This window comes from Rhinoraja longicauda, chromosome 9 (genome assembly GCF_053455715.1).
Source record: "Rhinoraja longicauda isolate Sanriku21f chromosome 9, sRhiLon1.1, whole genome shotgun sequence".
NCBI lineage: Eukaryota > Metazoa > Chordata > Chondrichthyes > Rajiformes > Arhynchobatidae > Rhinoraja > Rhinoraja longicauda.
Window position 1 is genome coordinate 3,442,703 of NC_135961.1, and position 24,491 is coordinate 3,467,193.

Genomic DNA, 24,491 nt, shown 5'->3' on the forward strand with positions numbered 1-24,491 from the left:
ACCTACAAACTCTGTACAGACAGCATCAGTAGACAGGATCAATCCCGGTTCCCTGGCGCCATAAGGCAGCAACTCTGTCGCTGTGCAAGTCTGTCGCTGTGCTGTTCCACTGATCATAAAAACATGACCAAGCAACAGAATGCATGGAGCAACTCTTGCCTTGTCCATGTTCTGCCAACCTTTCATCAGAAGTTGACCACGAAAGGATTTCTATTGCAATACACTCAAGTTTTAACACAACCTTATGAATAACGGGAACTCGACAGGCAAACTAGTAATACTAGCACTATGTGATAAACTTGCCTGCCTCTCTTTGTGAATAGAATTTAATGTGATGATCACATTGAATGGCGGTGCTGGCTCGAAGGGCCGAATGGCCTACTCCTGCACCTATTATCTATTGTCTATTAAAGCTAGACAGGACAGGACAGGGCAAATCTGAGTTCTTCACCAAGATCTGATACCCTCAATTTGAGATTTGAAAGCTCTTGCATATTTGGGCCTCAATAAATTTAGGCGTCACGGTGGCGTAGCGGTGGAGCTACTGCCTTACCGCGCCAGGGACCCAGATTCAATCCTGACTACGGCAACTAGTCTGTACGGAATTTGTACGTTTTCCTTTGCATGTGACCTGCGTGGATTTCTCCTCGCACACTCCCAAGAGGTTTGTAGGTTAATTGGCTTGGTAAATTTATATAAATGTAAAAGTGTCTCGAGTGTGTGTAGGATAGTGTTAATGTGCGGGGATCGATGGTCGGCGTGGACTCGGTGGGCCGAAGAGCCTGTTACCGTGCTGTATCTCCAAACTAAACTAAACTTGATAAACTCTTGGAAACAGCTTACAGTGGGACTCCATTCTGCTTAAAACAGACGTATAAATTGAGTGGGCAATCTCTACCCTGTCCTTAGCCATTATTGCGTTCGGCAGAACGCACCATGGGAACTACACTCGCCCCCCTGCAAGACCTATACATCAGGAGGTGTAGATCGAGAGCTAGCAAGATTATGAGGGACCCCTACCACCCCAGCAACGGACTGTTCCAGCTGCCACAGAAGGTAGTTGAGGCCAGTTCATTAGCTATATTTAAGAGGGAGTTAGATGTGGCCCTTTTTGCTAAAGGGATCAGGGGGTATGGAGAGAAGGCAGGTACAGGTTACTGAGCTGGATGATCAGCCATGATCATATTGAATGGCGGTGCAGGCTCGAAGGGCCGAATGGCCTACTCCTGCACCTATTTTCTATGTTTCTATGTTTCTATGTAACACACTAAATGAACTGGGAACAAATTTGGTGGCAAGAATCCGCATTAACATGGATGCAATATAACAGCAGTCAATCAAACACAGCTGCAAGCTGTAAAATCTACAATTATGAAGCTCTTGGCAACATTTAGATCCATTGCCAGAGAATTTAATTTTGCTATCTAATTATAATCCACTTGCATTTAATGAAAAGTTTTGTGCTGGTAAATGGAATCACTTGTTTGTAGCAACAGGGATACCAAAACAAAATTCAGATTTAGTGCTAAAAACTGCATTTATTAAATCATCTGAAGGGAGTCCTTTGAACTTCGAGCAGCATTCTTTTTTTGGCTGGACCCAAGTTATAAAAGATCATTGGCTCTCATATTCCACCATTTAATTAAAAAAAAAAAAAATCTGGAACAATGTTCCTCAAAACAATTCATGCTTTATTTTATGCATTTGTCAGCAGTTGGCAGACATTTATTGTAATTGGTCAAGGTGTTTCAGCCACTGCTAGTTCAGTCTGAAGAAGGGTCTCGACCCGAAACGTCACCCGTTCCTTCTCTCCTGAGATGCTGCCTGACCCGCTGAGTTACTCCAGCAGTTTGTGAATAAATACCTTCGACTGCTAGGAATCTAACTGAAAATGATGAATTGTGTGCCATGGTAATCTATCAGCAAAAAAATATACACTGGCTGCATTGCTGTAACTTAGCTATGCTCAGGTTTTCAAAATCTTTTACTTTTGCCCCTTTTCCAGCTGAGGAAATGCAGAGTGTCTCTGAGGATCCTTCAATGCTTCTACTCTGGGGCTGTAGAGAGCATCCTGTCCGGCAACATTACAGTCTGGTTTGGGAACAGCTCTGCCCAGGACAGGAAGGCCCTGCAGAGAGTATTGCGTTCGGCAGAAAGCACTATGGGAACTACACTCGCCCCCCTGCAGGACCTATACATCAGGAGGTGCAGATCGAGAACAAGCAAGATTATGAGGAACCCCTGCCACCCCAGCAACGGACTGTTCCAGCTGCTACGGTCAGGCAAACGTCTCCGCTGTCACGCTGTGAAAACGGAGAGGATGAGACGGAGTTCCTTCCCACAGGCCATTAGGACTGTTAACTTTTCTAACTCCAGGGACTAAATTTTGTCTTCTCTGTATTAACTTTAATTTATATGCTGTAACTGTAATTCTTTTTTTGCACAATCCGCAGGCATTGCCACTTTCATTTCACTGCACATCGTGTATGTGTATGTGACAAATAACCTTGACTTGACTTGACTTGAATATGAATATAATTTGCTGTTTTAAAGTCAATAATTACTGTATTTTCCCTTTTGTTCTTTACGTCCTTGTTTTGCTGTGTATTAGACTTACCAACTATCAAACTCTCCAATTATGTACTTTCTCTTCCCGGTTCTTTCTTACCTCCAGCGGTCTCTTCGACGATCTTTGTTACTTCCAGACAGACTGTTCCCCTTTCCTTTCCTTCCGCTCCGTGCGTGCTGCCATTTCTTTTAACTGTCATGGCACAACCTGCTCCAGGAGAATCCACAGTAAACACAGGAACCATGACACATGCCATTGTCTCCTTCACAACTTAGCGGCCAAATCTGTTAGTAAGTTCCCCCCACTCGCCTCATGCCATGTTCAGTGGGTAAGAAAAAGCAGTAGGCCAGGAATTGGAAGACTTGGACTCAGTAATTTCCCCCTTTTCTACTTTATACACTTAAACATAGAAACATAGACAATAGGTGCAGGAGGAGGCTATTCGGCCCTTCGAGCCAGCACCCCCATTCATTGTGATCATGGCTGATCATCCACAATCAGCAACCCGTGCCTGCCTTCTCCCCATACCCCTTAATTCCGCTAGCCCCTACAGCTCTATCTAACTCCCTTTTAAATCCATCCAGTGAATCGGCCTCCACTGCCCTCTGTGGCAGAGAATTCCACAAATTCACAACTCTCTGGCGGAAAAAGTATTTTTCTCACTTCAGTTTTAAATGGCCTCCCCTTTATTCTTCGACTGTAGCCCCTGGTTCTGGCCTCTTCCAACATTGGGAACATTTTCCCTGCATCTAGCTTGTCCTTTCTTAATTTTATACGTCTCCATAAGATCCCCTCTCATCCTTCTAAACTCCAACGAATACAAGCCCAGTCTTTCCAATCTTTCCTCATATGATAGTCACGCCATCCCGGGAATTAACCTCGTGAACCTACGTTGCGCTGCCTCAATAGCATGGATGTCCTTCCTCAAATTAGGAGACCAAAACTGCACACAGTACTCCAGGGGCGGTCTCACCAGGGCCCCGTACAACTGCAGAAGGACCTCTTTGCTCCTATACTCAAATCCTCAGTGTTGCCTCGTGTGTTTTGACAATCCCCATTTCTTTTATCTTTCCTCTTGCTGTTTGCTTGTCATCCTTTTTTCCCCTGCAACATTTCTTGCAACAGAAGGGTTTTCATTATTGTGAACATTTCTTTTCCCTGATGTATCTGTTGACCAAAGGAGCTTTCCGTTTACTATAACTATGCCGGGATCTTGGGTGGTTGTCCACAAGTGAAAGACTTTTCTCAGAATAACATGAGCAAAAGGCCATGCACAGCTGAGATGAGCAAGCATGTGGGATAGAAACAAATTTAAATGACCCAAAATCAATAACAGTCATCTGTTTTGAGAAAATACAGAACGTCAATCTTGGTTCCTCCTAGGGTCTTCGTTTTTTAATTTTTAGAGATACAACGGGCCCTTCTGCCCATCGACTCTGCGCCGACCAGTGATCCCCGCACACTAACACTATCCTACACACACTGGGGCCAATTTACAATTATACCAAGCCAATTAACCTACAAACCTGTACATCTTTGGAGTGTGGGAGGAAACCGAAAATTCCAGAGAAAACCCACACAGTTCACGGGGAGAACGTACAAACTCCGTACTGATAGCATCAAACCCGTACAGACAGCATCTGTAGTCGGATGTGACAAGCAAAATGGACGAAGGGGAGCCAGTGGATGTGTGTATCTAGACTTTCAGAAAGTATTTGATAAGGTCCAACACGGGAGATTGGTGAGCAAAATTAGAGCACATGGTATTGGGGGTAGGGTGTGGACATGAATAGAGAATTGGTTGGCAGACAGGAAGCAAAGAGTAGGAGTAAACGGTTCCTTTTCAGAATGGCAGGCAGTGGCGAGCGGAGTGCCGCAAGGCTCGGTGTTGGGGCCGCAACTGTTTACCATATATATTAATGATTTGGACGAAGGAATTAGAAGTAACACTAGCAAGTTTGCAGATGACACAAAGCTGGGTGGCAGTGTGAACTGCGAAGAGGATGTTAGGAGGTTGCAGGGTGACCTGGACAGGTTGAGTGAGTGGGCAGATGAGTGGCAGATGCAGTATAATGTAGATAAATGTGAGGTTATCCACTTTGGCGGCAAAAATAAGGAGGCAGATGATTATCTCAATGTTGTCAGGTTAGGTAAGGGGGAAGTGCAGCGAGACCTGGGTGTCCTTGTACACCAGTCACTGAAAGTTGGTGTGCAGGTACAGCAGGCAGTGAAGAAAGCTAATGGCATGTTGGCCTTCATAACAAAAGGATTTCAGTATAGGAGTAAAGAGGTTCTTCTGCAGTTGTATAGGGCCCTGGTGAGACCACATCTGGAGTATTGTGTACAGTTTTGGTCTCCTAATTTGAGGAAGGACATCCTTGTAATTGAGGCAGTGCAGCGTAGGTTCACGAGATTGATCCCTGGGATGGCGGGACTGTCATATGAGGAAAGATTGAAAAGACTAGGCTTGCATTCACTGGAGTTTAGAAGGATGTTATAGAGTTTAGAAGGGATCTTGTATAGACATATAGAATTATAAAAGGACTGGACATGCTAGATGCAGGAAAAATGTTCCCAATGTTGGGGGAGTCCAGAACCAGGGGCCACAGCCGAAGAATAAAGGGGAGGCCATTTAAAACTGAGGTGAGAAGGAACTTTTTCACCCAGAGAGTTGTGAATTTGTGGAATTCTCTCCACAGAGGGCAGTGGAAGCCAAATCACTGGATGAATTTAAGAGAGTTAGATAGAGCTCTGGGGGCTAGTGGAATCAAGGGATATGGGGAGAAGTTGGGCACAGGGTTACTGATTGTGGATGATCAGCCATGATCACAATGAATGGCGGTGCTGGCTCGAAGGGCCGAATGGCCTCCTCCTACACCTATTTTCTATGTTTCTGTGCATCCTAATGCACCTTAGCTGTTTCCAGGGCATTTGAACAAATTAATTAAGAGCTGGAATAGGCCATTCATTTTCCACATGTGCTCAACATTTATTGTAACCTCAACCTCACATTCCCGTCCACCTGTGGTAACCTATCACCCCCTTGCTCCAAAATCTCACCTTCACTACTCTTTAGTTTCCTGTTTTTATGTCCTCCTTTCTTTTTGAAGAGGGGAGCTATATTTGCTATTTTCAAAATCAATGGAATCCTTCTCGAATCGAGGGAGTTCACGAAAATTTAAAAATTGAAAAACCCAAGCATGTCACAGGCAAAGGATGAAGTCCATCAGGACCTGATGTTTTGCCAGCTCACAGCTCCATCATCCTGCTTAGTACCACCTTCCGCGTTACTGTGAGTTTCCTGACTTCCTTCCTCACTTCTAATTGCTAGCTTACAGATATTTCTGGGACGTTATTTTAATTTTCTCCAGTGAAGACACATACAAAATACCAGCCATCTCCTGCTTTTCCACCATTAATTTCCCTGATTTCTGTTAACTCCCTTTTAAAATATCTTTCTATCAAATTCATTCTATCCTTTATTACCTTGCTGCCTAACTTTCTCTTGTAATTTTTCACTATTCTGTTAGTGACTTTGTTTTGTGGTATATTTTGTTCAGTCTTCAGACCAGCCAATTAATATTTGCAGAATTATATGTCTTCATCTTTAAATGTCATATCTGTTGCTATTTCATTAACCATGGCTGGGAGACTCACGCCTCCCAGAGTCTGTCTTTTTTGTTGGAATGTATCTAATTCTGAGCATTCTGAAAGATCCCCTATAATGTGCTCTTCCATAAATTGCTTGACTAATTCCTAAATCTATCCCAATGGCTGACAAACTATTCATTTGAGTATATTTAAGGATCAATCAGTTCATTACATATTGGGTGTTAAGACCTGCAAAGATTGGGGAGAAAAATGGAGAGAAGAAATGGATGACCTTTCAGGTCGAGACCCTCAGGCACCAGTCTGAAGAAGGGTCTCGACCCGAAACGTCACCCATTCCTTCTCTCCAGAGATGCTGCCTGCCAGAGTTACCCCAGCTTTTTGTGCCTATCTTCTAACTGTGCTGATCTGTTGTCGTGAGGGGCACCACCATTCAGAAGTGGTCACATAAAAAGGGCACAGAGCTGAAAGTGCTGCTCCACCATATTACACTACCATTATATAAAGAATTTAAGAGATTCTAGGAACTCAGTGAAAATGAGAGAAAAATCTTAGAGTGTTTTATCCAAGTACATGCCGACTAAAGATTTAATGTTATAAAGGAAAGATGTCAACACTTGGATATTAGGCTTCCAAATGTTGAACCAAAGACTCTCTTGTGCATTTAAAATCACTGGAAACTGTAAATAGACAACATGTGCATAAGGGCTCCACAGTACTCAAGGTAAGAGTTATTTGAGTGATAATTCTAGATGTAGTCAATTATCAGAATTTATATAAAATTGGGTTGGCTATCAAAGTGAAATGTTCAGGAGTCATGGAATCAAGCTGGTAATCTACAAAGCAGATCATGTTTGATCAATGTAGAAACAAGGATGCTTGCTAGTTTTGGCCAAATGGGAAGACAAATAATAATATTCAGATAAGGCACACGTGAATTTCAAATTGCTTGCTGAGCCAAACAATTTTAAACAAAAACTGTTGACATTCCCAATTATAATCACCAAAATGTCTGTGTGAAATACCTTTGAGTAAAAGGTCATAAGATCACAAGTGATAGGAGCAGAATTAGGCCATTCGGCCCATCAAGTCTACTCCACCATTCAATCATGGCTGATCTATCTCTCCCTCCTAACCCCATTCTCTTGCCTTCTCCCCATAACCCTTGACAGCCGTACTGATCAAGAATCTATGTATCTCTGCCTTCAAAATGTCCATTGACTTGGCCTCCACAGTCTTCTGTGGCAAATGAATTCCACAGATTCACCACCCTCTGACTAAAGAAATTCCTCCTCATCTCCTTCCTAAAGGAACGTCCTTAATTCTGAGGCTGTGACCTCTGGTCCTAGATTCTCCTACCAGTTGAAACATCCTCTCCACATCCACTCTATCCAGGCCTTTCACTATTTGGTACGTTTCAATGAGGTCCCCCCTCATCTTTCCCAGTGCCGTCAAAAGCTCATCACATGTTAACCCACTCATTCCTGGGCTCATTCTTGTAAACCTCCTCTGGACCCTCTCCAGAGCCAGCACATCCTTCCTCAGATATGGGGCCCACAATTGCTCACAATATTCCAAATGCGGCCTGACCAGCGCCTTATAGAGCCTCAGCATTATGCCCCTATTTTTGTATTCTAAGCCCTCATTGAAATAAATGCTAGCATTGCATTTTCAATGTAAGTAAAGTGCTCTTATTCATTTCTTTTGTAAGGAAGAGGTTCATTACTGATTTTCAAGTGTAGGAAAAAAACTGCAGATGCTGGTTAAAATCGAAGGTAGACACAAAATGCTGGAGTAACTTAGCAGGTCAGGCAGCATCTCTGGAGGGAAGGAATGGGTGACGTTTCGGGTCGCGGCCCTTCTTCGGGTCGAGACGGGTCTTGACCCGAAACATCACCCATTCCTTCTCTCCAGAGATGCTGCCTGACCCGCTGAGTTACTCCAGCATTTTGTGTCTACTTACTGATTTTCAAGATTGCTTCTCATCTAAACATTCTATTTTTGTCTTCAATAATAACTAGGCATTTTAAAACAGCCTCTACTGAACTTAACCGATCTTAGTACACATTTTCTTACCTTGTGGCCCAAATTGGCTGCTTTGGGGACCATAAGTGCTGCTGGAATTGGGCTGCTGATAAGGCCCCATGGCACTGTGTCCAACAGGTGATGGATGTGGTGACATGGGAGGACCTGTTTGCTGGGATCCGTACTGAGATACTTGTGCATTTCTCTGGACACTTGGCATGAAACCTAGAGAGAAAGAGAAAATTAAGCGATTTAGGCGTGCACACAAAAGAAACACAGCGAGAAAAGAAGTGAACCTAATTATCTATATTCTAAAACTCTCGTTTATTTGTTCCTGAACTACAGCCAAAACGGTACACGATAGCGCAACAATTTTAGTCCCACCTTACTCACCGTCGTCCCTTTGGTGCTAATGGAAGAAGTTTCATTGAAATTGGTGTTATATTTTTAAAGTTATTCACATTTTAAAGTTTAAATCAATCTCCTAAGGAGGGAGGGGATAGGAGGGAGGGAGGACAGGGGGGTTGAGGGGGATGGAGTGGGTGGTGGAGGGGGGGGAGGGGGAGAGGAGGGGGGGGGAGGGGGAGAGAGGGGGCAGGTGGGAGGGGGGAGAGGGGAGGGGGAGGGGGGAGGAGGGAGGGGGAAGGGGGGCGGAGGGAGGAGAGGGTGCTGCACCAATGCAGGAGAGGTTTGGGCCCAACGGGTCCACTTGGTCTAGTAACATATAACTATGAACCTAAATTACAGGGCTCACAAGCTAACAAAACCTTGAGATATTTGGATGATCAGCCATGATCACAATGAATGACGGTGCTGGCTCGAAGGTCCAAATGGCCTCCTGCTGCACCTATTTTCCATGTTTCTATGTCTGGCTGTTTGAATCAGGCAGCAATTGACCTTCAAGAAGTGTAAAAATGTGAGCTGAGATTTTCTAAAATATGATCCAATCGTTTATGTAAAATCATATTTGGAATGCAATTCCTCACAGAAGTTTCTTATCAACTTGCAGGAACTGCAAAACTGTTTGCACTACCTCAGACTACACTACAATATTTACATCATTCTGTTATTTCATTCTTTATTGTATTTATAGCTGTATCTGTCATAAGCGCATATTCTATTTATGAGCTTTACGGAATTTCTTTGCGCCCTGGTGTGTATGATAATAAACTAAAGGTAGACACAAAATGCTGGAGTAACTGATAAGAAACTAATTTGATCTAATCTAAAAGGTGAAGCAAGTAAGTTTCCAACACACACACACACACACAATCTGCTATAAATTAAAGATAGACACAAAAAGCTGGAGTAACTCAGCGGGTCAGGCAGCATCCCTGGAGGAAAGGAACATGTGACTTTTGGGTCGACACCCTTCTTCAGACGGAAAGTTAGGGGAAAGGGAAACGAGAGATATAAATGGTGGATAATATAGATATATGGAACAAATGGAAGAAAGATATGTAAAAAACGAACAATTATCAAGGAAAGGTCGTGCCCACAATGGTTTATTGTTGGCTGCGGGCTAGGTGATAGCAAGTTCTACAGATAATGAAATTCAACAGGACAGTGAAACTAGTATGGCGACTAAAGATGGCAGAGGGACAGAGAGAGAGGAGATGCAAGGTTACTTTAAGTTAGAGAAATCAAAATTTATCAAAACCCGCTGGGTTGTAAGCTGCTCAAGTGAAATATGAGGTGCTCTTCATTCAATTTGCATTTGGCCTCACTCTGACAGTGGAGGAGGTCCAGCACAAAAAGGTGAGAATGGGAATGGCAAGGGCAGTTAACGTGTTTGGCAACAGGAAGATCGCGTAGGCCAAGGCGGAACTGAGAGAAAGTTTTCAGCGAAAGGTCTGCTGCTTGGAGACAGATGTTGTCTTTTAGACAAGAGACAATAGGTGCAGGAGGAGACCATTCGGCCCTTCGAGCCAGCACCGCCATTCAATGTGATCATGGCTGATCATTCTCAATCAGTACCCCGTTCCTGCCTTCTCCCCATACCCCCTGACTCCGCTATCCTTAAGAGCTCTATCTAGCTCTCTCTTGAATGAAGGCAGAGAATTCCACAGATTCACAACTCTCTGACTGAAAAAGTTTTTCCTCATCACCGTTCTAAATGGCCTGCTCCTTATTCTTAAACTGTGGCCCCTGGTTCTGGACTCCCCCAACATTGGGAACATGTTTCCTGCCTCTAACGTGTCCAACCCTTTAATAATCTTATATGTTTCGATAAGATCCCCTCTCTTCCTTCTAAATTCCAGTGTATACAAGCCTAGTCGCTCCAGTCTTTCAACTTTACTTGATAAAGGTTTTGAAAGGGTAATTATACAACTGGTAAGCAGTGTGAACAGCACACTAGTGCGTCGCCAGAGCCTTCCCCGACAGAACAGCGATTTACATCTAGTTAGGTAGTAGGAAGGAAGGAAGGAAGGAAGAAAGTTTCGAAGGGGAGTAAGAGGCGACCGTGGCTGACAAAGGAAGTCAAGGACAGTATAAAAATAAAAGAGAAGTATAACATAGCAAAGATGAGCGGGAAGCCAGAGGATTGGGCAACTTTTAAAGATCAACAAAAGGTAACTAAAAAGGCAATATGGGGAGAAAAGATGAAGTACGAAGGTAAGCTAGCCAGGACTATAAAGGCGGATAGTAAAAGCTTCTTTAGGTATGTGAAGAGGAAAAAATAGTTAAGACAAATGTGGGTCCCTTGAAGATAGAAACAGGTGAATTTATTATGTGGAGCAAGGAAATGGCAGACAAGTTGAACAGGTACTTTGGTTCTGTCTTCTCTAAGGAAGACACAAACAATCTCCCAGATGTACTAGTGGACAGCGGTCCTAGGGTGATGGAGGAACTGAAGGAAATTCACATTAGTCAGGAAATGGTGTTGGGTAGACTGATGGGACTGAAGCCTGATAAATCCCCAGGGCCTGATGGTCTGCATCCCAGGGTACTTAAGGAAGTGGCTCTAGAAATTGTGAACGCATTGGTGACCATTTTCCAATGTTCTATAGATTCTGGATCAGTTCCTGTGGATTGGAGGGTAGATAATGTTATCCCACTTTTCAAGAAAGGAGGGAGAGAGAAAGCAGGGAATTATAGAGCAGTTAGTCTGACATCAGTGGTGGGGAAGATGCTGGAGTCGATTATTAAAGATGTAATAGTGGTGCAGTAACAGGATCGGTCCAAGTCAGCATGGATTTATGAAGGGGAAATCATGCTTGACTAATCTTCTGGAATTTTTTGAGGATATAACAAGTAAAATGAACATGGGAAAGCCAGTGGATGTAGTGTACCTGGACTTTCAGAAAGCCTCTGATAAGGTCCCACTCAGGAGATTAATGGGCAACATTAGAGCACATGGTATTGGGGGGTAGGGTATTGACATGGATAGAAAATTGGTTGGTAGACAGGAAACAAAGAGTAGGGATTAATGGGTCCCTTTCAGAATGGCAGGCAGTGACTAGTGGGGTACCGCAAGACTCGGTGCTGGGACTGCAGCTATTTACAATATACATTAATGATTTAGATGAAGGAATTAAAAGTAACATTAGCAAATGTGCAGATGATACAAAGCTGGGTGGCAGTGTGAACTGTGAGGAGGATGCTATGAGGTTGCAGGGTGACTTGGACAGGTTGTGTGAGTGGGCGGATGCATGGCAGATGCAGTTTAATGTGGATAAATGTGAGGTTATCCATTTTGGTGGCAAGAACCGGAAGGCAGATTATTATCTGAATGGGTCAGGTTAGGAAAAGGGGAAGTACAACGAGACCTGGGTGTCCTTGTACATCAGTCACTGAAGTAAGCATGCAGGTACAGCAGGCACTGAAGAAAGCTAATGGCATGTTGGCCTTCATAACGAAAGGTGTTGAGTATAGGAGCAAAGAGGTCCTTCTGCAGTTGTACAGGGCCTTGGTGAGACCACACCTGGAGTATTGTGTGAAGTTTTGGTCCCTTAACTTGAGGAAGGACATGCTTGCTATTGATGGAGTGCAGCGTAGGTTCACGAGGTTAATTCCCGGGATGGTGGGACTGACATATGATGAAAGACTGGAGCGACTGGGTGTGTATTCACTGGAATTTAGGATGAGAGGGGATCTTAGAGAAACATATAAACTTATTAAGGGATTGGACACACTAGATGTAGGAAACATGTTCCCAATGTTGGGGGAGTCCAGAACCAGGGGCCACTGTTTAAGAATAAGGGGTAGGCCATTTAGAACTGAGATGAGGAAAAACTTTTTCACCCAGAGAGTTGTAAATTTGTGGAATTCTCTGCCATAGAAGGCAGTGGAGGCCGATTCACTGGATGCATTCAAAAAGATAGTTATAGCTCTTAGGGCTGGTAGAGTCAAGGGATATGGGGTGAAGGCAGGAACGATGCACTGATTGTGGATGATGAGTCATGATCACATTGAATGGCGGTGCTGGCTTGAAGGGCTGAATGGCCTACTCCTGCACCTATTGTCTATGTATCTATGTGTGTAAAAATGGGATTGGAAAAGGCTGAAATCAAAAGCACTTTGTATTAAAAAAATCAAGATATCCTCCTGTAATGGGATTTGCATTTCTTACATGTTTTTCCTCACTGAAAAAGATGTTTAAAGGAGCCAGCTATCATTTTATTCTCTGTGCAGGTTAATAACTGAAAAGGGAACAGGCAACATTTACTTTTGGGTCCGCTGGTGAGAGCAACAAAACCAAGCCAGATGAGAGAATATAGGCGGCACGGCACGGTGGTGCAGTGGTAGTGTTGCTGTCTCACAGCGCCAGAGACCCGGGTTTGATCCTGACTACGGAGTTTGTACGTTCTCCCGTGACCTGCGTGGGTTTTCTCCAGGATCTCCAGTTTCCTCCCACACTCCAAAGACGTACAGGTTTGTAGGTTAATTGGCTGGGCAAATGTTAAAAAAATTGTCCCTAGTGTGTGTAGGATAGTGTTAATGTGCGGGGATCGCTGGGCGGCGCGGACCCGGTGGGCCGAAGGGCCTGTTTCTGCGCCATATCTCTAAATCTAAAAAATCTAATCAGTGTAGGCATAAAAATCTAACAAGAAACAAAATTTTCTTAGATAAAATACAGAAAACTCTCCTAATATTTGGTGACTTTGTCTCCTAAAATGTCAAATTAGCAAGGTCGTGGATATAATCTCCAATCAATGCTGAACTATTTGATCGAAGTTAAGGGAAAAATTGATCTGTGCGTTTAGGTTGCGGGAAGGGCAAAAGTCTAAGGAGAAGAAATTGGGTTCCAATGAAAGCTGGAAGATGGCATCTTCGTCATGTTGATAGTATTGTTCAAGCAAATGTGGCCGGAACAGAAATAATTTAAGGAGAGGAAACAAATAAAACTGAATGGTGCATGATCACGATTATCTATCTATCGCGGACATTTCACCGTCCGGCGCGGCCTAAGATATGCCGCGGGATATTTCTCTGCTGGGCGGGGGCTTCAACGTCGGGAGCCACGACCGCCCCGACGTACAGCAACAGCAGCAGCGTGTTCGCCCGCCCCGGATCGGACTTATCATCGGCGGAGCCGGCCGTCTTCGGAGGCTGCGGGAGCGGCTGGGACTCGCCTTAGGCTCGGGCCGCTGCGGACCGTCCGGCGCGGCCTGCAACCACAACAACCTGACCGCGGGAGAGGACAGCAGGAGAAGGGAAAGACATTGTGGCCTTCCATCACAGTGAGGAGAGAGAGGACTGGAGGAGACTCACTGTGATGGATGTTTCTTTGATGGATGTTTCTTTTTTTGTGTGTTTTTGGGGTTGTGTAATTTTAATGCCTATTTAATGTTTTTATTGTTGGACTGTGGGTGACTGAATTTCGTCCAATATTGGATGACAAATAAAGCTATCTTGAATCTTGAATCTCTTGAATCTTGAATCTTCACACAATGCTGGAGTAACTCAGTAGGTCAGGCAGCATCTCAGGAGAGAAGGAATGGGTGACGTTTCGGGTCGAGACCCTTCTTCAGACTGATGTCAGGGGGGCGGGACAAAGGAAGGATATAGGTGGAGACAGGACGATAGAGGGAGATCTGGGAAGGGGGGGGGGGAAGAGAGGGACAGAGGAACTATCTAAAGTTGGAGAAGTCGATGTTCATACCACTGGGCTGCAAGATTATCTATCTGCTTCTTTTAACCAAAAGTGATAAATGATATCTGAATGTGATAAAATATGGTAGAAACAAAATTTAAGTGCTAGAAGTTCAAACATAATTTTCACCTTTTCTGCAGGAGGGAAATTTTGTTGAGATGTTGTTACTTGGTATCATTAACCTTCAATCATTGGATCTAAATAGTTCCTCCTGTCACATTTATGGCCACTGGGTCTCCACACATCACTGCATCTCCTCACAATCTAGTTGTTGGGAGCAGAACATTTACTCCCTTTTTGGTAACTCTTGAATACTACAATGCTATAATGTTTTACAGAAAGGAAATTTAAAATATCAATACAAAGTTGATGTTCCCACCCAAACCCCTAATTTACGATAGTCAGTAAAACCTTTCGGAAGACATTATCCTCACATTTTGTTTAAAATTTCTGAAAGCCTTTTTTATTACCTCAATGACAGCACTTCCTTTGCGAGTGTGAATAAATAATATTAACATATATACTGCACACAAGGTGGCAAAACCTTTGAAAGATTAAATTAGTTTAGTTTAGTTTAGAGATACAGCACGGAAAGAGGCCATTCGGCCCTCCGAGTCTGCACCAACCAGCGATTGCTGCACATTAACACTGTACTACACTAGGGACGATTTTTACATTTTTTTTAATACCACGCCAATTAACCATCAAACCTGTACGTGTTTGGAATGTGGGCGGAAACCGAAGATCTCGCAGAAAACCCACGCAGGTCATGGGGAGAACGTACAAACTCTGTACAGACAGCACAAGAGAGTTAGAGCTCTCAGGGCTGGTAGAATCAAGGGATATGGGGTGAAGGCAGGAACGATGCACTGATTGGGGATGATGAGTCATGATCATATTGAATGGCGGTGCTGGCTTGAAGGGCTGAATGGCCTACTCCTGCACCTATTGTCTATGTATCTATGTATGTAAAAATGGGATTGGAAAAGGCTGAAATCAAAAGGCCGAAACACCCAGTGACGTTGAAGCACACAACTGAAGATGTGTCGGAATGGTAGCAACATCACCTAGTGGTCACCCCCAAGAACAACACCAGTCAATTGTAGTGCAAACCTTAGGGATTGTAACATCTAGTCCTACTAATCAATCATGGTTTTCCTCACTGGCCTTGCTGGTCAGGATGGAACCTGGATTTCTGGCGCTGCAAGCGCTGTCAGGCAGCAACTCTCCCGCTGCGCCACCGTGGCCGCCGTGTTGTTTTTTATTTGTGTTTTATACTAATATCTTGTTTTTGCACAGACTTTTTCCTTTCACTATCTTGTGTCATTTACGTACAATTGATATATTGTGCGTTGTCGTGAGTCTATGTGCCTATGAGGTAGCAAGCAAGATTTTCAATGTGCTTGTACTTCATCGTACTTGTTTGTATACGACAATAAATTCAACGTGACTGGAAATTGAATGATGCCAAATGTTCATGGATGGAAATCACATTGGCTATGGCCAATAGTTCCAAAATAAAATGTTGGCATTCAGTCAACACCTCACAATTAAATCCGAACTTGAGCTTAAAGTTAATGCTATGAAAGTCACTCTGCCTCATCACAAGACTCCCTGTGGGAGCATCGAGGCCTAGCATTGCAAGATCGCCCAGTTCTGCACCTTGGAATCAGCCTCTCTGATCCTCTACCGGATCACACCTGGTGTAGAATTAGCGACCCCATTCATTTGGTGAGTCTTGCGATGAATATTGGGCAGAGTAATTTTTTTTAAACTTTAATATTCTTATTCAGACCTAAGTGTTTGATCCATTTGTTTTAGGATTTGCACCACCTTTAGTTGTTTAAGAAAATAACTGCAGATGCTGATACAAATCGAAGGTATTTATTCACAAAATGCTGGAGTAACTCAGCAGGTCAGGCAGCATCTCAGGAGAGAAGGAATGGGTGACGTTTCGGGTCGAGACCCTTCTTCAGTCTGAAGAAAGGTCTCGACCCGAAACGTCACCCATTCCTTCTCTCCTGAGATGCTGCCTGACCTTTAGTTGTTTTCTAAATTATAAATAAACACTATTAAAGAAAAACTTCAGGGGGTGAAACCCCAACCTCAACTTTCTTAGTTTAGTTTAGTTTAGTTTCCCGCACATTAACACTATCCTATACCCACCAGGGACAATTTTTACATTTACCAAGCCAATTAACCTACAAGCCTGTACGTCTTTGGAGTGTGGGAGGAAACCGAAGTTCTCGGAGAAAACCCACGCAGGTCACGGGGAGAACGTACAAACTCTGTACAGACGGCACCCGTAGTCAGGATCGAACCCTGGTCTCCGGCACAGCATTCTCTGTAAGGCAGCAACTCTGCCGCTGCGCCACCGTGACCGTCCATTCTCTTCTGGAAAATGGCCGTTTGGATGTCCTGGATGCAGAATCTCACAGGTACAGGGCACTTCCTGAGGCCCAACTCTTCCCACATTCCAAAGACGTACAGGTCTGTAGGTTAATTGGCTTGGTATAAATGTAAATTGTTCCTAATGTGTGAAGGATGGTGTTAATGTGTGGGGATCACTGGTCGACGCAGACTCGGTGGGTCCAAGGACCTGTTTCCGCGATGTATCTCTAAAACTAAATCTAAAATGGGATGATAAGCTCATTGGCCTGTCTGATATAAGATTCTGCAAATTTATACATTTTGGCCAGACTAATTATGCTGATACTTCTGAGGTCTAAAAATAGAACATGACAGGAGGGGACACACCTCTGAGTTTTACTTCAGGCACAACTGCTGGATAAAGTTGTTAATAGTGCAACCATGCCCAAGTTTAAATTACAGACAGCAAAAAAAGATGCAAATTAGTTGAATCATTAACAGCACATGGTTTGAACAATGTATAACTTTTCATTAGTTGTAATATTCAACCTCGCAAATATTCAGACATATATACCAGCATGATAGAAAAATAATGTCATTTAGGAAGAGGATTTGGAAAGCAAATCTTGTCATCTTGACAATATTACATTTCACTACTTCTCACTGGAAATTATTGTTGTGTAGTAGATAAAATGATGATTACTTTGTTCCACGAATTTCAATTGCAGACTCCAAATGAAATTTCTATTTTATCATTTCGTATTAGGTCCAATCAACAAAGACAAAGACAGTTTCTCTAATTTGTTTGGAAATTAGTGAAACTAGTTGACAAATACAATTTTCCAGAGTGGTCATTTGTCAAATGTACGTGCTTGGTACAATAGGTTGCAAATCAAATCACCAGTGCTGGAGGAACTCAGCCAGTCAGGCAGCATCTGGGGAGGGAATGAAGCCAAGGTGTTTCGGGTCTGAACCCTTCTTCAGACTGATCGGAGTAGGGGTAATGAAGCTGGGAAAAAAAGAGGTGGGAGCAGGATAATCTGTGGCAAGTGATAGGTGGATACAGGATTGATCGGCAGACGAGTTGAGTAAGTGATAGATAAAGGTTGTCAGATAAGGAGAGGAGTCAAATGTAAAGCCAGAAGGAGCGGGTGGGTGGAAGGGGATAGGGAAAAAAGGAGAATAAAAGGGAAATGGGGGACTCAGATTGGGATAAGAGTGGATGAAGAAGGGGAAAGGAACAGGGTAGCTGGGGGTGAGAAATGGTGGGAGAAATGGGAACATGGAGTGGGAGAGGGGGGGGAAGAGGGGTAGCGGAAGGAATTACTTGAATTTGGAGAACTCACAGTTCATCCTGTTGGGTTGTACGCTACCCAAATGCAGTAGAGGAGGCTTACAGAGGTGCACGTTGACCTCTGTCACACTGGGAGGGGCTGCCGGGATCCCTGAATGGAAGTGAGAGGTAGTGTAGAGCCATTTGTTGCATTTCCTGCAGCTGCAGGAGAAAGTACCTGAGGAGGGGGGGGCAGGTTGGGTGGGCAGGGATGATGACCAAAGAAGCTGGGGAGGGACTGGTCTCTATGGAAACCGGATAGGCGTGGGGACAGGAAGATGTGACTGGGCGTGAGATCACCAGGAAATGTCAGCGAATGATATGTATCCGTATAAATCCAAGCCAAAATGTTGTCCGTCTATTCCCTCCCCAGATGCTGCCTGACCCGCTGAGTTCCTCCAGCACTTTTGTGCTTCGCTCCAGATTCCAGCATCTTCAGTTTCTTGTTATAAGTTTCCAGGTTACAAGCCAAGTTATGCCCAAGATTAAATTAAAGCACATGCATTAATGTTGCTTAACATATTGACTTTGGTTCAAACAGAGAAGCTATCATTCAGAATGAAAGTTATTGAAGTGACAAACCTCTATCCTGTGACATTGGAGACTGGTTCAAGGCGTGATGTGAGCTCGCGTCTGGTTGGCTATTGGGAGGTTGAGTAGGCATCTGGTTTCCTAGATTGAGCAACAGCATTTCAGTTTATTAGCAGAAAGACTTAAGTAAATCTATAAGCTACCAGTTCAAGATTCCTCAAGATAACGCCTCAGAAAAGCGCACTGCAGTTCTCTTTCTTTGATTGAGACAATAGACAATAGGTGCAGGAGGAGGCCATTCGGCCCTTCGAGCCAGCACCACCATTCAATGTGATCATGGCTGATCATTCTCAATCAGTACCCCGTTCCTGCCTTCTCCCCATACCCCCTGACTCCGCTATCCTTAAGAGCTCTATCCAGCACTCTCTTGAATGCATTCAGGGAATTGGCCTCCACTGCCTTCTGAGGCAGAGAATTCCACAGATTCACCACTCTCTGACTGAAAAAGTTTTTCCTCATCTCAGTTCTAAATGGCCTACCCCTTATTCTTAAACTGTGGCCCCTTGATTTCCGTGATGGAAGAAATATTTTTTGCTCCCAAACCACGCCGGGATATAAAGTTTGAACAGACATCACCATTTATTTGCAAATTCGTGTGGTTAAATACAGATCCACCGTTATTTAGGTGGCAGCATCAGAAATCAAATGACACAGCACAAAAAATGAGGACCAAATAAGCTGTTATGCAACTACCTGGTGTCGTAGAGAAGGTACACTTCATGTCAACTGCAATTTAAGATGGATGGAAGGTGAAACAGATGAAAGTGGTAGACGTACGATGGGAAAAAAAACGTTGTCATCAATATTTACTCCAACTGTTCACTGGGAAACAGCCACTTTCTGGAATATCACCATCCTTATACAGGTGGTCCTCAGCTTACGATGGGGTTACGATCCGAGAAACCCATCGCAAACCGAGAATATTGTACGTCGAAATGCATTGAATACGCCTGATCACGTGGCCGGAAGTGATCTGCGGATCGCTACGGGTCGCTGCTGTTTGCGCCATCGCAAAGTTGAAATATCGCAAGTCGAAGCATCGTGAGCCGGGGAGCACCTGTATTCAAATTCAGGTACAAAACAGGAGTGGGCCATATAGCGATCGAGGGTACAACCATGTTCACTTTAGCGGCACGGTGGCGCAGCGGTAGAGTTGCTGCCTTACCGCAAATGCAGCGCCGGAGACTCAGGTTCGATCCTGACTACGGGCGCCGTCTGTACGGAGTTTGTACGTTCTCCCCGTGACCTGCGTGGGTTTTCTCCGAGATCTTCGGTTTCCTCCCACACTCCAAAGACGTACAGGTATGTACGTTAATTGGCTGGGCAAATGTAAAAATTGTCCCTCGTGGGTGTAGGATAGTGTTAATGTGCGGGGATCGCTGGGCGGCGCGGACCCGGTGGGCCGAAGGGCCTGTTTCTGCGCTGTATCTCTAAATCTAAAATCTAAAAATCTAAAATCTACTTAGCACTGATTAAATGTTAAACAAAATAATAAGCTACTCTTCTTTGCTCTGCTCCCTCTCACAGCGACAACCTAGGTAATAAATTAGTAAAAAAAGTTGAAATGAAGACTTTTTATGGGAGTGATTACCATCAATCTGGTATTTTAGTTCATTCCTGATGTCCTCTGGTTTGTGAGATGAGCCACAGAATGATATCATTCTTCGCGCATGCTTAAAATAAATGACTCTGCCCGCAATATCATGTCACTTGATTTCATTCCCACCTCCCTAAACACCTGAAACTCAACAAGTTAAAGTAGTGAATTGATCAAATTTGTCCCCTGAGAAATACTGAGACCATCTCAAGTGACCTAGCATTGCCCATTTATGATGCCACATTGCTGAAGGGAGGAAGAGGGGAAAAGGTTCAGGAGAACAAGTGCCTCTTGCGGTTCTAATTGCCTAGTATAGGTCTGTTGCGGAGTTTGCCTCTCGGCTTCCAACAAGACTAACAGTCAACATTCAATGAATATGTGATGCAGTAGTCCCTAAATTATGAAGAAAATCTATATTCCTGCATGGAAAAGCCGTTACATTGTTGTTAAACATTAATAAATTCAGCAACAAAAGGTACATCAAGTGATGTGACCAAGGTACAAACAACTGCACGGTGGCGCAGCGGTAGAGTTGCTGCCTTACAGCGAATGCAGCGCCGGAGACCTGGGTTCGATCCCGACTACGGGTGCTGTCTGTACGGAGTTTGTACGTTCTCCCCGTGACCTGCGTGGGTTTTCTCCGAGATCTTCCTCCCATGCTCCAAAGACGTACAGGTTTGTAGGTTAATTGGCTTGGAAAATGTAAAAATTGTCCCTAGTGGGTGTAGGGTAGTGTTAATGTGCGGGGATCGCTGGTCGGCACGGACCCAGTGGGCCGAAAGGGCCTGTTTCCGCGCTGTATCTCTAAACTAAACTACTAGGATACATTCCTTCGTGATCTCACAATTCTAAAGATCCCATGAAACATACTGTGACATTTAGCACGAGTTCAGCAGTTCAGATATTGCCAATTATGAACGTTTTAAAAGATATTCGAGCAGGTACATGGATAGGATAGGTTTAGAATAATACGGGCCAAACGCGGGCAAATTGGACAAGCTTAGATGGGCATCTTGGTTGCCATTTACAAGTTGGGCCTGTTTTCTTACTGTGTACGACTATTAGTTTACTCAATCTGAAGCAAACTGCAGTGAACGCTGTAAATCCAATATAAAATGTTGTAAAAATCCAACACGTCAAGCACTATTTACAAAACAAGCAGACATTTCACATTTGAATAAAAGATTGCAAACCTGAACTATTAACTTCATTGTTGACAATTGACCCGAAACTCAGTAACAGAGCAAACAGCAGGGAGGATTGTAACATGTGGACTAATGAAGCAGGCTCATATTGGTATATCAAATTTAATGATGAACCCTAATTAATTTTGAAAGAAAGAATGTAGGAAGGAAATGAAATGAATATATTTATGGTAAAAATTTTAAGAGACGGAGGAAGAAAGAACATTCACAACCCTTTGATGGTGAAAATTCAAGAGTATGTATATAAAAGGCTAATGGATGGAAGGATTTCTAATTAGAGGTACAGTAAACCCTCGTTATAATGGACCGTGGGGATGTCCATTATTGCCAATTGTCCACTATAACCGAGTAAGGAGTCACTGAACGTAATTGAAACAATGTGGTGGTGGAGGGGAGGAAGAGGTCGAGTGGACAGAGTGAGGGGAGGAGGAGGCGGCAGGGGTGGAGGAGGGAGCATCGGAGTGGACAAAGCGACAGCAAAAGGATTTTAGATTTAGAGATACAGCGCAGAAACAGGCCCTTCGGCCCACCGAGTCCGCGCCGCCCAGCGATCCCCGCACATTATCACTATCCTACACACACTAGGGACAATTTTTACATTTACCAAGCCAATTAACCTGCAAACCTGTACGTCTTTGGAGTGTGGGAGGAAACCGAAGACCTCGGAGAAAAACCCACGCAGGTCACGGGGAGAACGTACAAACTCCGTACAGACGGCGCCCGTAGTCAGGATCGAACCTGAGTCAGGATCGAAGCATTCGCTGTAAGGCAGCAACTCTACCGCTGCGAAACCGTGCCGCGAGGAGGTTGCGGTGGAGGGGGGTAAGAGGCCAAGTGGGCAAAGCGATGGCCAACAGAAAGAGGCGGCAGCTGGGTGGGAGGGGACGGAAGTACATGGTGACCAAGTGCGTCCGTCCGGTCAGCGGCCTGAAGAAAGCACCGCCCCCGGGGCTACAACGTGAGCCGTGACAACAGCCACATCGACCGGACCCTGAACCAGGGGCCACAGTCAAAGAATCCAGAACCAGAGGCCACACAGTCTAAGAATAAAGGGGAGGCCATTTAAAACTGAGGTGAGAGAAAAAAAAAATTCACCCAGAGAGTTGTGAATTTGTGGAATTCTCTGCCACAGAAGGCAGTGGTGGTCAATTCACTGGATGCATTTAAAAGAGAGTTAGATAGAGCTCTGGGGGCTAGTGGAATCAAAGAGTATGGGGAGAAGGCAGGCACGGGTTACTGATTGTGGATGATCAGCCATGATCACAATGAATGGCGGTGCTGGCTCGAAGGGTTGAATGGCCTCCTCCTGCACCTATTTTCTATGTACCGTGCGGTGGGTGAAGAAGGGCTCGCTGGCGCACCTTGGTGGTGTCGGAAGCCGGGACTGGCGAGGCTTCGCGAGCTGGGGCGACGTCGGCAGGTTCGTCTGCTGTATCCGAAAACATTATAAAGGGGCCAGTTACAACGAGGGTTTAAGAAAATAACTGCAGATGCTGGTACAAATTGATTTATTCACAAAATGCTGGAGTAACTCAGCAGGTCAGGCAGCATCTCGGGAGAGAAGGAATGGGTGACGTTTCAGGTCGAGACCCTTCTTCAGAAGGAAACCCTTATTTATTTCAGTGGGAGAGCTGGTTCGCACAGAGAGAAACCCAGCTCCGCCAGTCTCTGCTTCAATGGAGGAAATAAAACGCAGAGTGGGTGAGTCTGAAGAAGGGTCTCGACCCGAAACGTCACCCATTCCTTCTCTCCTGAGATGCTGCCTGACCCTGCTGAGTTACTCCAGCATTTTGTGAATAAAACGAGGGTTTACTGTGTACTGTAAAATAAAGCTATGTTAAAACATTTATAAACAAAACATGCCCTTGTGCACGGGCATATATCAGGTCTCCACTCATGCAGACGCTGAATGTTTATTTCAGTGGGAGAGCTGATTCGCAGAGAGAAACCCAGCTCCGCCAGTCTCTGCTTCAATGGAGGAAATAAAACGCAGAGTGGGTGAGTACTTTGTGAAACATCTGGGTTCAGTTCGCGGGAATGACCCTGAGTTTCCTGTTTCCTGCCACTTCAATTCATCACCCCACACCCACGCAGGTCTTTCAGTTAAACTTACAGTTTAGTTTATTGTCACGTACAGTGAAAAGCTTTTGTTGCGCGCTAGCCAGTCAGCGGAAAGACAATACGTGATTACAATCGAGCCATTCACACTGTGTAGATACATGATAAGGGAATAACGTTCAGTGCAAGGTAAAGCCAGTAAAGTCCGATCAAGGATAGATAGTCCGAGGGTCACCAAAGAGGTAGATAGTAGTTCAGCAATTCTCCTGGTTGTGGTAGGCTGATTCATATCATATCATATCATATATATACAGCCGGAAACAGGCCTTTTCGGCCCTCCAAGTCCGTGCCGCCCAGTGATCCCCGTACATTAACACTATCCTACACCCACTAGGGACAATTTTTACATTTATCCAGCCAATTAACCTACATACCTGTACGTCTTTGGAGTGTGGGAGGAAACCGAAGATCTCGGAGAAAACCCACGCAGGTCACGGGGAGAACGTACAAACTCCTTACAGTGCAGCACCCGTAGTCAGGATCGAACCTGAGTCTCCGGCGCTGCATTCGCTGTAAAGCAGCAACTCTACCGCTGCGCTACCGTGCCGCCACGGTAGCGGTATTCAGTTGCCTGATAACATAGAAACATAGAAAATAGGTGCAGGAGTAGGCCATTCGGCCCTTCGAGCCTGCACCGCCATTCAATATGATCATGGCTGATCATCCAGCTCAGTAGCCTGTACCTGCCTTCTCTCCATACCCCCTGATCCCTTTAGCAAAAAGGGCCACATCTAACTCCCTCTTAAATATAGCCAATGAACTGGCCTCAACTACCTTCTGTGGCAGAGAATTCCACAGACTCACCACTCTCTGTGTGAAGAAATGTTTTCTCATCTCGGTCCTAAAAGACTTCCCCCTTATCCTTAAGCTGTGACCCCTGGTTCTGGACTCCCCCAACATCGGGAACTATCTTCCCACATCTAGCCTCTCCAACCCCTTAAGAATTTTATATGTTTCTATAAGATCCCCCCTCAGTC

General features: G+C 44.5%; 1 protein-coding gene across 4 annotated transcripts in view; it reads right to left on the reverse strand.

Moving 5' to 3' along the window:
* arid1b (AT-rich interactive domain 1B) overlaps positions 1-24,491 on the reverse strand; it is a 462,315-nt gene that overhangs the window by 162,000 nt on the left and 275,824 nt on the right. For all 4 annotated transcript variants that reach the window (XM_078404705.1, XM_078404704.1, XM_078404702.1 and 1 more), the window contains 3 exons: positions 18,586-18,675; positions 8,255-8,428; positions 2,669-2,776 (listed from right to left, as the gene is read on the reverse strand). In XM_078404705.1, the coding sequence (XP_078260831.1) occupies positions 2,669-2,776; positions 8,255-8,428; positions 18,586-18,675 (372 nt within the window). The remainder of the gene's footprint in view (positions 1-2,668; positions 2,777-8,254; positions 8,429-18,585; positions 18,676-24,491) is intronic.